This window comes from Mustela nivalis, assembly GCF_964662115.1.
Source record: "Mustela nivalis genome assembly, chromosome: 15".
In the NCBI taxonomy this organism is placed as follows: Eukaryota; Metazoa; Chordata; class Mammalia; order Carnivora; family Mustelidae; genus Mustela; species Mustela nivalis.
Window position 1 is genome coordinate 33,088,326 of NC_139034.1, and position 14,139 is coordinate 33,102,464.

At 32.8% G+C, this 14,139-nt stretch overlaps 1 protein-coding gene across 9 annotated transcripts in view; it reads left to right on the top strand.

Moving 5' to 3' along the window:
* The window catches only part of ZC3H13 (zinc finger CCCH-type containing 13), a 101,272-nt gene that overhangs the window by 480 nt on the left and 86,653 nt on the right, over nt 1-14,139 (top strand). For 7 of the 9 annotated variants that reach the window (XM_082700616.1, XM_082700618.1, XM_082700612.1 and 4 more), the window contains exons 2-4: nt 6,262-6,387; nt 6,701-6,810; nt 9,494-9,605. In XM_082700616.1, the coding sequence (XP_082556742.1) occupies nt 6,271-6,387; nt 6,701-6,810; nt 9,494-9,605 (339 nt within the window). In that variant the 5' untranslated portion in view covers nt 6,262-6,270. The remainder of the gene's footprint in view (nt 1-6,261; nt 6,388-6,700; nt 6,811-9,493; nt 9,606-14,139) is intronic. The other 2 variants (XM_082700613.1, XM_082700617.1) reach the window with 1 other exon arrangement.

Genomic DNA, 14,139 nt, shown 5'->3' on the forward strand with positions numbered 1-14,139 from the left:
TTTGAGCATCCCACCCTTAACTGTGCAATAGCTCCCTGGGCTCAGGCTTCGTTTCTCGCTCGTGTTCTGATTCCGGCGAGTTTGTTTAAGAGGACGGGAATTCAGACAAAAGACTGTTCTGGGTCCCTACCAAAAAGCTTGGGAACCCTTGCGCAGTATTTGCATTTATATGCACGGGACCGGGGGAGGAATATGGTCTTAGATTTAGAGGCTCCCTTTTTACGCATTCCAGACTTTTAGGAAGAATTATCTTGCTGTTGGTTCTATTTGGTTTAGCTTATTTCCCGGTAGTGATAATTTGACTTGGATCGTGAAGGTTGAGGAGTGCTACCCTATCTTTACATTCCCTAGGTAGTTACTTTGGGCAACTATCCGTCAGAAACTAGAGAAGGTGGAGTGAAAGGAGGGAGAATCTGCTGTTTGGCATTACCTCTTTCTGAATAGGTTAAAATAATATATGTGGCTGGAAAGTCATGCAGAGTTGATATTACATGAATGATGTTGGTAGGATCCTGTTTGTGGAGCATATATTAAGCTATTTGGTTATATTGTGAGGTTTTTACATACTTTGAACTACTCCGAAAATTACAGGCATAGACTGGCCCTTCAGGTTATTGTTTTTGTTTTTAATAATTTTAAAAGTTTGGAAAATATCTTCACACCTCAGCTTTTCAAAGTCCATGGTACTGTTGCAGTTAATCTAAATGTTTATGCAGTACAATCCATGCATGTGTATATGGTGCCAGTTAGTGGAATCTAGTTTTATAATACTTGAAATTACTGGCTTTAGTACCTAAGCGATAATATTTTTAAGAGTTTTGTGGACATCATCTGTAGATTTTCGAATAATTTCTAATTTCTTAATGAAATACTTAGATTATAGGATGACAGTTTAAACAAGAGATTGCTAAGAAGGTTGATGCCGGTATGTAGCAATTTGTATCAGTAAAAATAGATGCACCATGAAACTTAGACTTTTACTGTGTGGAGCTGGTAGGATCCAATTCTATCAAATGCATGCCTCTTACTGGCTTCCTAATTCTCGCTGATTCAAAATGAATATTGATTCCGTATTTAAGATATGCAAATCAGTCCATTTTCATATTGGTCAATTAATACTAAAATTAATCAGGTGGATGCTATTTTCACTTCTGTACAAGTTATTAGGATTTTAGTAAGTTGTGTTAGTTTGTATTACAGTATGCATTGGCGGCTAAATATAGGCAGCACAATTGTTTAATTGACATCTATTTGAGGAGTTGGTTTTTAGTGGATGTTAGTCTTCCCCACCTCCCCCAACCCAGTTCTCCATTTCATGTAGAGTTGTAGCTATTTAAGTAGATATTTAATAACAGTTGAAAGTTAACTGGTGTTGCTATTTAAAGTGTCTTTATTCTTTTTTGATAGAATGCATGTTGCAGTTCTGTTTATTTCACTTTATAGTAGTTACTAGCATTGCCTATTTTCTGTTCATAGTCTTTTTAACAATTTTTTTTTCTGCACAGTGCTGCAGTATTGCCTTGCTCATAGTGGTGTAGTCAGTGTAGTTCTTTTAATTCTGTTTGGAATTAAAGTTGGAATTGTTTTAGTCTCTTTTTTTGTTGTTGTTATTTTGTTTTTGGTTTTGTTTTAGTCTGTCTTTAAGCAACCTGTAAGATTGTTTTAGAAAGTTATTTTTTAGAAATATTCTCCCAGACTATGCATCAGATAAACTTAACTTTTTTCTTTAAAAAATATGAACTATAAATAGGAAGAGACCTTATTTTTAATATAAACCTTTTAATTTTAGAACTTCAGTGGATAAGAATTTATTCTTCTAGTTAGTACATTTATGTAGTTTTAATTGTTTAATTACTTGACAGTTTCCTAATATTATGCTGTGGCTTATCAAGGTTAAAATGATATATGCTTTTATTTGTGCTGGGGAAAGATGCGGCCTCAAAAAGCTGTAATTATGGGTTAAAATGAGGATACTAGAATTGATACATGTTTTATTGACAAGATTTTAGTATTTAGGCCTCAGGAATCATTGATCATTTGTATGTTTCCCCTTTCTTAGCCATATTTATAGGGTGTAGCTTTGAGTACTTTGTGATACTTTAAGTTTTGGAGGGAGAAAGGGAACTGTTCCCATTTATTAAGACCCTCTTCTTGTATTTTAATAGGTTCAAACTCTGTCCCCTTTTTTTCAATTGAAAATATACCATAAAAACCTTGATATTTATTTACTCTTCAAATGGAGGGGAGAAATGGGAAGACAACTCCATAGACTTTCACCAGTGTCACCTGGGCTTTGATAATGATGGTCTTTGGGAAAGATATAAAGACATGATGATGTGAATGAAAGTGTAATGACAACTTGAAATCAAAGTTTAATTTGAAAACAAAACTGGAGGGAAAAGATTTAAAATCTCTGAGATAGGGAAGACTTTTTTTTTTTTTTTAAGATTTAATTTATTTATTTCACAGACAGAGATCACAAGTAGGTACAGAGGCAGGCAGAGAGAGAAAGGGTAGCAGGCTCCCTGCTGAGCAGAGAGCCTGATGTGGGGCTCAATCCCAAAACCCTGGGATCATGACCTGAGCTGAAGGCAGAGTCTTAACTCACTGAACCACTTAGGTGCTAGACTTTAATATTTACATTTTTATTTTATTGTTTCTAACTTTTCTTACATACTTTGAAGCATTTGCTCATTGAAGCCCGTTCAGATATTAATTAAAAAAGGTTTTTATCCCTTCCTCAGTTAAATCTATATTTTATTAGATTGTGGTATATATTTGGGTCCCTTTGAGGGTCCCGATTTTTAGATTGACAATTCTAATTAAGTCATTTTATTTGGTAACATACATTTAAATTAATAAATTAACATATGTGAATGAGTAAGTGTTTTTCTGGTGTATTACAGATTATGTGTATATATTTAGACAAATAGTATTTAAAATATTATAATTTGTATTCTTTATAAGCATAAAGCATTTTCTTTGTCAGTCATGAATATTTCAGTAATAATATTTCAAAAACTTATTATTGCTGACTACTGATAGAAGTTCCTAGATAGATGACCAGAAGAATTCCTCTTCTTTTCAATTAGAAAACTTCAAGTCCTACTTTTTCCCTTTTGCCTCAGATTTTTTTTTTTCCTGTCTATGACCTCCCTATAACATAGACCTGGTACTTAAACTCTGCAATTTTAGGAGGAAGTCTGACAATGTTGGATGCTGAGAATATGACTTTTACTTTGCTGTTTTTCCCTAAGTTGGAAGACTCAACAGTAGCTCAAAGTGAAGTTCCAGTGACAGTAACTATGTAGGTGAATCTTGAGTAGTTCTTGATGTCACATGTACAAGCAGCTTTGTCTTTGTAGGAAGGTACTTTTTTAGTGGCAGGGATACATACAAGGAGGGGTGTTAAGATCCCAGCCCTCACTTGTTTTTGACATAGTAGTCCAAACCTTTTGAAATCTTCAGTTTATGTTGGTGATCTAGAATTAGAGAGAAGCCATGGTTTTCAGGGGGTAGGTCAAGGGAGTAGCAGAGTGCTGATCCAAGCAACAGGTAATAGAGCAGGAAGAGAAACAGTAGAGTTAATACGGGGAGCCCTCAGAAAAACAAGAAAGGAGATGCTAGATGACCAGTGTTTCAGGAACAATAATAAATAGCTGTTGCCCTAATAATGGAAAGCATTATCATTAATTTTTTTAGAGGAGGGTGTGTTGAGAGTGGCAGCATGCTGCGGCTATATAGGAGTTTGGGGAGCAGAACTATTTCCATTGGTAGTGGAGGGAAATACGTAAGGTTAGGGTAAAACAGTGTTGGGGGGATGGTATGCCTGTTTTCCAAGTTCCAAATAACTAATAAGAGCTGATAAGGAACTTTTTTTTTTTTTAAGATTTTATTTATTTATTTGACAGAGATCACAGTAGGCAGAGATGCAGGCAGAGAGAGAGAGAGAGAGAGAGAGAGAGGAGGAAGCAGGCTTCTTGCTGAGCAGAGAGCAAGGTCCTCCTTCCCAGGACCCTGAGATCATGACCTGAGCCAAAGGCAGAGGCTTTAACCTACTGAGCCACCCAGGCGCCCAAGAGCTAATAAGAAACTTTTAGAACTCATTCAATTTTAAGTTTATTAATGTTTTATTTTTTTTTTTCAAGATTTCATTTACTTATTTGACAAAGAGAGATCACAAGTAGGCAGACAGGGAGGGGGAAGCAAGCTCCCCGCTGAGCAGAGAGCCCAATGCGGGGTTCGATCCGAGGACCCTGAGATCATGATCTGAGCTGAAGGCAGAGGCTTTAACCCACTGAGCCACCCAGGCACCCCAATAAGTGTTTTAAAAATGGAATTAGTGGATGAAGATTATAATATATGCCTCTCTATTAATATTTATAGTAACATAATAAGACTTTGAACATTTGTTTTTGTTCTAAACTTTCCCTGTTTTGTGTGACATACTCACTTTTTATTGATTCCTGCTCAGGTATTAATTATAAAAAGTGGTTTTCTCAGCTAATCAAAGCTTTACATTTTCTAGAATATGTTTTTTTAGTTCCGTTTATCTTGGCCTTCCATTCTATAAAGAACTTTTCAGTTCAGTAAATCAAATGAACATAAGAAATTCTACCAAATTTTATTCTGTAAATTCACATTTGGGCTGAGAATGAAACCAAAGATTATCTTATAGTACTAACTGTTGTATGTAGGGTTGGTTGTATTGTTCCTTATTTGGAGAACAGTTGATACATATGTGGTTTTATGTTGCAACAAACTATTACTCTTAATGTGACATCTATGCTAATTCTTAAAGATTTGTAAAGTCATTTTCCAACTTTTTTGAGTCATTAAAAATAATTACTAAAATGATTGTATTTATATTAAAAAATAAGATACCTTTTTTTTTTCCATTTTAAAACTACCATCTTGTATCATTTCCTGTTTTCCTCTTGGTTTATTATCTTTGTTCATTTGTCAAATGTTGTCCTTACTTTTAAGATTCTTTTAAAAATGTGCACTGAAAAGTATTTAAACTAAACCAAATATTGTTTATATATTTTTTTTTAACTTTTGATTTGGTACTATCAAGACTTAATTTCCTTTCAAGTGATATGTCTTTACTTTGAAACCACATTAAAGAACTTATTGAATTTGTGAATTTTATGGAGACCAGTTCTATACCAAATGGAACTTTTACTTCCTTAGCTCCATTCATTCTAGTAACTTTTGACTATTGATAAGATTTCAACTAATTGTATTATATGAAATGTGATATGGTTTACTCCCCCCCCCCTTTTAGGCAGATCTTACCCAGTTCCCACAGTGATGTACTAATTTTTTCTAGATCTAGAATTTAATGTTTTTCTATAACATATATCATAATACTGTTATCTGATGTTTTCATTTCCAGTTGAGTCACCTGATTATTATATACTTAGATTTGTTTTGTTATGGTTTTAGCTTTAAATGTTTTATGTACTTTAGTAAAATATTTTTACAATTTGTCTTGTTTTTACTAATAGTAAGATAGCCTGTTTATCACTTTTAGCATCTTTGACTTTTATGTCAATATATTATAAGTTACAGAAACATCTTGACTTCTTCTAGTTCTATAGCCTATTTGAAAAAAAAGTCATTTTATCAGCATTGAATTTTCTTTATATTATTGAAAATAAATGTTCTTGATTAGACTGTTCTTTTTCAAGCTTTGTTAAGATAGAGAAAATATTAAGTAGTTTGCATTTTTCTCCCAAGCTGATTTTTGGAATATACCTAATGTTACAAGCTGTATAAAGCATAATTTCTACTATCAGTAAAATTCTCACCTGATTTTATTTTCCCATTCTCTTTGACATGGCTTTCTTTCCCAATTAACTACCTTATGGAGAATGATAGCCACAACTTTTCCTTAAAAGATAGTTAACTAAATTTTGAAACTTTTATAAAGAACTTAGAAACTAAACATTTTATAGTTGTTTTCTGATGTTGAATGTACTGTGAAAATTGTGCAAGTAGAATCTTATTCTTTCACTCTGCAGAAGAATAAAAATTCTAGCCAACAGATTTCGGCATTGTTACAAGTTCACTAGTGTGGCATGCCTTAGAAGAGACCTTCTGTTTATCTGTGACCTCTCCTATGCCTTTTTTCTCCTGAGAAAAATTACCCACAGTTTTATAGTGTTATCTACAGCTTTATCTACGTATAAGTTATAAGCTCAGTTAATTTAAAGCGGAAGAATTTTACAGTTTTGCCTCTCTCTTTTTTGGTTAAAGTAGTACAAAATGTCAAAAATTAGAAGGAAGGTCACAGTGGAAAATACCAAGACCATATCTGATAGCACATCCCGAAGACCCAGTGTGTTTGAGAGGCTTGGACCCAGCACTGGCAGTACAGCAGAGGTGAGTTGTCACTAGCTCAGTCACAGGGGTTATCTTTTAATCCTGTTCTTGAATACTGACTTGCATCATAAGGTGAACAGGTTGTTGTATTATAGGAATGTTTGGTAAATTTTAAAAACTGAGTTTCATAAAGGAGTGAAGAGTAATAATTTTTATGGGTTTTTTTTTGTCCTGTTGTTTTTATTGTTTGGGGAATGAATAATGTGTCTCAGGGTAGCTGGAATTTTGGTAGCATTTGTTTTAATTTTGTCCCACTAGCATCTTTTTTTCCAGAAATAAATATGAAATTTACATAGTAATATCTGTCTCTTAGACACAGTGCCGTAACTGGCTGAAGACTGGCAACTGCCTCTATGGAAACACATGTAGATTCGTACATGGCCCTTCACCCCGTGGTAAAGGTTATAGCAGCAATTATAGAAGGTAAATTAAGAACTTTGAATTGTTCATATAATATTAGAAGATGGCTTTTGTAATTTATCTAGTATAAAAATCTGAAATACAAGCATATATTTGATCAGATTTTTCTCTTTGGTGGTGGTCTTATCAATAGTCAAAGATCAACAAGATCTTTTTAGTTCATTTTGAGATTAATAAAATGTGTGCTTTAATATTTGCTCAGTATTTACTGTTTTTGCCAGTAGATTTTTTTTATAATATATGTATGACTTACTTCCCCTATACCTAGTTATGTAGTTAAAATGATTTAAGAGCAGAATTTCATGGATTTACTTTTACTTTGGAAAGACTATTTTTAACTCTTAAAAAAATAAAATATAACAAGGATATAATTTTAGCTTTTTAAAATGTTCTGAATTCAGATCTTAATGACATGAGACCGTCTACTGCAACCTCTGTACATTAAAATGCATTTGCCAAATTCCTTATCATAATGTATTAATGTAAATGAAAACATGTACTTATATGTAGATAAAGGTCCTGTTACCTGTTTAGGACATCTTTTTGCCTTTAATAAAGGCAAAGCTGAATGAAACTTTTCCTAATAAAGACCTTTCATTTTTCTTTCAGTTCAGTTCATGATGGTTATATTATGGTGTTAAATATGTAACATATGTAGACACAAAAACAGTTTAAACTTGATTGGTAAACAAATAGTTAACAGAGTCCTAAAACTGGGTGTGCTTATTGCTTTGGTTACAGCGATAGTATAAAAACTGAACATTAGCATTTGCAGATTTTTAAAAAATTCTTTTTAAATGTGTGTGTGTGTTTGTGTATAGATTTTGCAGCTTAAGAGAATTTAAAATTCAGACCCTTAACTGACTTTCTTTTCACTTAAATGTACATTTTACTTTACTCGTGATGCTGAATACTCTTTTATTTGTATTTAGATTGTCATCTGTGCCTTCTGTTAATGTAGGAAAACCAGTTCTTAACATATGTTTAATTATCTGTATAAATATACACAGGGAAAGTGTTCTAGTAATTTTAATGTTTTGTTCCTATTATTACAACACTTTTAATACATACTTTAATTCATCTGTGAAATTTCTTATTAACTGACAAAATTTTTATACAAGAGGTATTTTAAAGAAAATGGCAGAGAAATTTATCTAAAATGGGAAAAAATAGTGTCATTACTAGACTTAGAATAAAGGATTTTTTGTTGTTATTCTGTGCATGTTTTTCCATTTGATAACCCCCTTTGGATTTCTTTTTTTCCTTTTTTTATAGGAATGAAAATACAGTTCATAACGTGATTCAAAGATGGAAAGAAAAGCAGTGTATTTCAGAAATGCTTTGTCACAAAATATTTAAATCATTTACTGAGCATTCATTGTATGTAGAGTACTCTGTTAGGCGCTCTTAGGGTTTTAATTAATAAAAATTTTCTTCTTATATATATATATGTATAAATATAAATATATATATAAATATATATATATATATATTTAATAAACTGTCTTATTATATAAAGGAGGCCAGGACACATAAGATGTACATGCTCATCATAATTACAATTTAAAACATTTAACTACTGGTTTTTAATAATTTTCACATTTAAACTCAGATTTACTATTAAAACATTTAATATAGTCCTGTAAAATGTGTATATAGATATAAATGAGATCCTTTAAAGTTAATTAACTGAAATTATTTCTTCATTAATCATGTAACTTGTATTGATTGATAAAAGAATTGATTTGATTGATAACTATGACTTGAAATAGATGCAGATGTTTATGTGATTTGTTTATATCCTTAAAAATTATATATTTATCCTTAAAAAATTAATATATTATACAGTATTTTTTGGTGGCCAATGAGGGACATACACTTCTTAACTTCTGTTGCCCTTTTTAAAAGAATATTCAAGGAATACTCATTAAAGTCAATGTGTTTTCCATGTCTTTGTTTTCTCACTTAATAATGGTATAAAAATAATTGGCAAGCCATTTTTCACATTTTCAGTATGAATTATGAATGCTTAGGTGTGTTGAATATAAATGTGTATGATTTTCCTTAATTAAAAAGAAATCTACCGCCTAAATCTTGCTTTGAATCCTTTAATTATTTTCTGTTCTGAAATAATCTCAAATTTTAAGAAAAGTTATAAGAACTACACAAAACTCCTCTGTATCCTGTGGTTCTTAAGATGGGTAATTCTCAGTTGTCGGTGTTGCATCCAGCCACATGCATGTATACATGATAATACTGTTGCTTCTTGATTAATTTTACAACATTGTGATTTAAAACTTTATCTTCCTGCTTTTTACTTTCAAATATAATTAATACCTTTATGTGATTTTTAGAAAAACAAATTTAACTGTTAATAACAAATTCCTTTTTCTTGGCTCACATACAGTTTCTTATTCATGTCACCAGTACCTGCCACCCCATGGAATGTTAGTGTATACATTTCTGATTGTCATGGGGAGAAAATTTGTAAGTGATGCTCATATTTTCTATATTATATATTTAAGCCAAAGCAAATTAATTGTTTTTCTGAACATTAGGAGCCATGGAAAGAAACACTGAGATTCGTGAGTTATTTCTGTAGATATATTCTTACAAACATTATAAAAATACAGATTTTTGTTGTTTTGTTTTGTTTTTTGTTTTGTTTTTGTTTTCTGGTTCAAAGGTCACCAGAGAGGCCTACAGGGGATCTTAGAGAAAGAATGAAGAACAAGCGCCAAGATGTGGACACTGAGTCCCAGAAACGAAATACAGAGGACTCATCCTCACCTGTTAGGGTAGGAATGAATTTCCCAAAACGAAGTTAAATTTCAGTAGTGAATTATTACTTATGTTCCATTTAAGTTATTATCTTGTGTGCTAAATATATGGTAGATGTGTAATACCACAGTATAATGTTTTATACGGATAATGTAATGTAGAGAAAAAAAGTCCTCTGGGAAAACTCATAATTCTCTGAATCAGTCCTTGGTGGTTAAGATGAAAGGAATTGGTTAGCAGAGCTCAGGCTGAACTTCATAGGATTTCTGTATCTTGGAGGGCATCATGAGTATCTAAAAGTATTCTTAAGTTTTCAGAATTCAGCCAGCCATCATATCCTGCTTGCTTCCAAGAAAGATTGAAGAGGGTTATAGTAGAACATTTAGAATTTAAAACAGTGAAAGTAAGGCATGGTGGTGACAGAAACTGAACTAGAGAACTTAAGGAAGGGGAAGCTCATGTGCCAACAAAATTTAGTAGTGAATTTCCTGGCAATGAAACCAAAAGAGAAATCTATTTTATGATACAGCTCATTGAATAAAAGAAAACATCAGTGTTTCAGATATGGAAATCTCATCCTCAGCTAGTTTTTTTAAAGAAATTTATGTATATGTACCTGTAACAGTTTCACTGGGATATAATCCACACATATAACATACAATTCGTCCACTTAAAGTGTACAGTTTGGTGGGTTTTTTGTATATTCTCAGAGTCATGCAGCCATCACCACAATCAATTTTAGAGCATTTTCATTATCCAAAGGAAAAACCTTTAATGGTTATACCTGTATCATCTGACTGACCACCAGCCTTACGCAACCACTGTGCCACTTACTGTCACTCTAGATTTGCCTGTTCTGGATGTTTCAAATAAGTGGAGTCAAGCAGTAGGTGGCTTTGTTTTTGACTTGTCTCTTTCACCTACTATAGTGTTTTCAAGGTTCATGAAAGATTATTAGGATATATCAATATTTCAGTCCTTGTTTTTGCCAAATAATATTCCACTGTATTAATATATCACCTTTTGTTTATCCATTCATTAATTGATGAACATTTGGGTTGTTTCCATTTTTTGGCTTTTATGTATAACATTGCTGTGAACATCCATAAATAGTTTTTTGAGTGACCTATATTTTCATTTCTCTTGGGTTTATATCTAGAAGTAGAATTGCTGAGTCATATATTAACTCTACATTTAATTTTTTGAGAAACTGCTAGGTTGTTTTCCAAAGCAGTTATACCGTTTTTGCATTCTTTCCAGCAGTGTATGAGGATTTCAGTTCTCTACATCTTTGTCAGCATTTGCTGTTACTGAACTTTTTGATTAGAGCCGTCTTAATGGTTATGAAGTGGTAATCTTACTATAGTTTTTGGCTAATGATATTGGACGTCAGTGATATTGAACAATAAGATGTGCTTATTGGCCATCTGCTTATCTTCTCTAGATACATGTCTTTTCAGATCTTAGCCTTTTTTTATTTTGGGTTATCTTTTTATTGTTGATTTGTAACAATTCTCTATATTTTATTTTATTTTATTTATTTATTTTTTAAAAGATTTTATTTATTTATTTGACACAGAGATCACAAGTAGGCAGAGAAGCAGGCAGAGAAAGAGGAGGAAGCAGGCTCCCTGCTGAGCAGAGAGCCTGATGCAGGGCTCGATTCCAGGACCCTGGGATCATGACCTGAGCCGAAAGCAGAGGCTTTAACCCACTGAGCCACCCAGGCACCCCAACTCTCTGTATTTTAGATACAAATTCCTTATTTATGATTTGCAAAAATTTTCTTTCATTCTGTGGGTTATCATTTTGTGTTCTTGATGATGTCCTCAAGCACAAATGTTTTTAGTTTGATGAAATCCAATTTATTTGTTTCTGTTGTTGTTTGTGCTTTCGGTGTTTTATCTAAGAAACCATTGCCTAATTCAGGGTCACAAACATTCGTGCCTTGTTTTCTTCAAAGAATCTTTGAGCTTTAGTTTTAGCTTTGATCCATTTCGAGTTAGTTTTTGTTTATGGTTCAGCCTTATTCTTTTTTATGTGGCTATTTTAGTTGTCTCATAATCTTTTTGTTAAAATTATTGAATTGTTTAAAGAGAAACCTTTCTGATAATTTAAGCTACATAGAGCCTTACTTATAACAGTTTTTGATCCTTGATTTAAAAAGCTGCATTACAGTTTTACATTATAGTTTGTAGAGACTTAAATTTGGGAACCTAAAGTAATACACTTTAAAGTATATAGTTTTCTAATGTCTGATGATACATAATACTGTTTAGAATTCTTAGTAGTTCTCAGCTAGAAGAATGTATATATAAGAATTCTTTTGGAGGAGACATAACTTTTTGTGAAATACATTGCTGATACTCTATCCTTGATCTACTGAATTAGAATTTCTTGATAGGGGCTGAGCATTTGTATTGTATTTTGGAATAACCGATTAACTCAGAATAAAGAATGAACTCCATGATTTGCTGGTAATGTTTAACAGCCACTCGGGGAAAAAAGCCATGTTTTGTAGGATTTACCAATTTCTTTGGCATAAATGCTCCCATCCTGGTCAATTTCAAGCTAGCAAAGTGGTATCACTGAATACAAAGTTGGGAATAATACTCATTTTCACACCATTTATTTTTCACATGTACACACATAATAAATGTAATCAACCTCAAGAGTAAAATGTACTGAAATATTTAGGAAGTGAGTTTTGAATAATAGTTAACTTGATTTTTATTATTTGTGTAATTGTTAGCTTATAGGATTTAATTTTCAATCATAGCTGTGTTTAAAAATGGCTCATACAGTTCCTAAAAATTGTGAGTCATTGTGAACTGGTCCTAACATAGCACTAAATGGACTATAGTTCAAAAGGCAAACATCTAGAATTCATATTCTAAAGACATTATTTTAGGAATTTTTTTTTTAACTCTGCTGTCAGTTTTCTTATCTGTAAATGGAGGCCATAGCCCTATCAGTGTGTTGCTGTGAAGAAAATATATGTAAAGCAAGTAACATGAGTGGCTGATCCATGATGACTAATAAATGGCCTGTACAATATTAGAATAACTCTTGGCTTTTCCTCTCTAATACAGATTGCTGTTATGCTCTTAATAGGAGATGGACATCAGCATTGGAGATTTAGGTTGTTAACAGGTGTCTAAATCTAAGTGTGTTTCTGATCATAAAGGTTTATATGTTCAGCATATTAGTTTAGTAGACAGCAGAGTTGGCCATTTCATCAAGGAACTTAAAGCCTGATTCTCACTTTCCCTAGATGAGAAAGCCCTCTAAGGTGGGGAGTATCATGCACACCTAAGGGTTATAGTAACAAGAGTGATCGGGTTTTAGAAAATTCCCTATCCAAATTTAGGGAAAAGTGTTAGTAAGCTAGGATACCAAGGTATTAATTATTTTGAGTAATCTGACAGGATAACAAATGCTGAGCATTTCTGTGATACATTCCTAGTGCAACACAGACATCTGTTGATCTTTATGTAAAGGACTATGAGAAAGTCAGATCTAGTTTAGGTAGGCGCAGCTGCAGGTTAGATAACATAGAGTAGCTAAGAGAGGTTAAGGTACAAACTCACTGTAATTCTACTTCTTCTCTGCCCCCGAATTCAGCTCCACTGTGTTTGAGTTATGAGGCTGATAACCCGTGATCTTGTGGGGAGATAAATTCATAAATAGATAAATTGTAATTCTATAGAGTATGGTAGTATGACAGAGAGAGATGAGCAAAACCTGCAGTGGAAGGAATAAATAACTGCCTGGGGAACCAGAGAACCATTTCACGGAGGGAAATGACATTTGCACTGAGTGTAGGAAGGATAGGTGGGATGAAAGAGGGGATGGTCAAAGTTTAGAAAGAGGAGAAAACCAACATAGTAACAATAAGTAGTTTTAAAGGACTAGTGTGTTTGAGAAACTGTGAAGCTCTATGCCTAATGTATAGAAATTATAGCATGTGAATTTGAGGTGAGGGCTGAAGAGGTGGATTAGGTAGATCAGATTGTGAACAGTCTTAATGTGTCAGTCAGAGCTTGGCAAGAGAAAAGAGACTTATATGCCAGGAATCTATTATTCACAGATTCACCTCCAGACCCTGGAACTAGTAAGTTCACTACTGAATAAATGAAAAGTGATTCTGATGTGTTGCCAGTGTTAAGAACCCCTGGTGGCCTGGGGTCTGTGCTCCACTGGGACTGTTAAACACTTGAAATGTGGCTGGTCTGAATTGAGATGTGCTATAAGTGTAAAATACATACTGAATTTCAAAGACTTAATGATGTAAAATAAAAGCCAAATAGCTCATTAATAATTTTTACATTTATATGAGAATGACAATATTTTGGATATAGGGGGTTAAAGATGTTACCAGAATTTTAATTGTCCATTTCTTTCTCTTTTTAATATCGAAACAATAAAATCCCAAATTACTTATGTACATATTATTACATATGTATCATATTTCTGTTGTAAAGGGCTATTCTGGACAATCTGAGCCAAATTTAACACAGTGGAACTAAATTTAACACAGAGTCTTGAGGT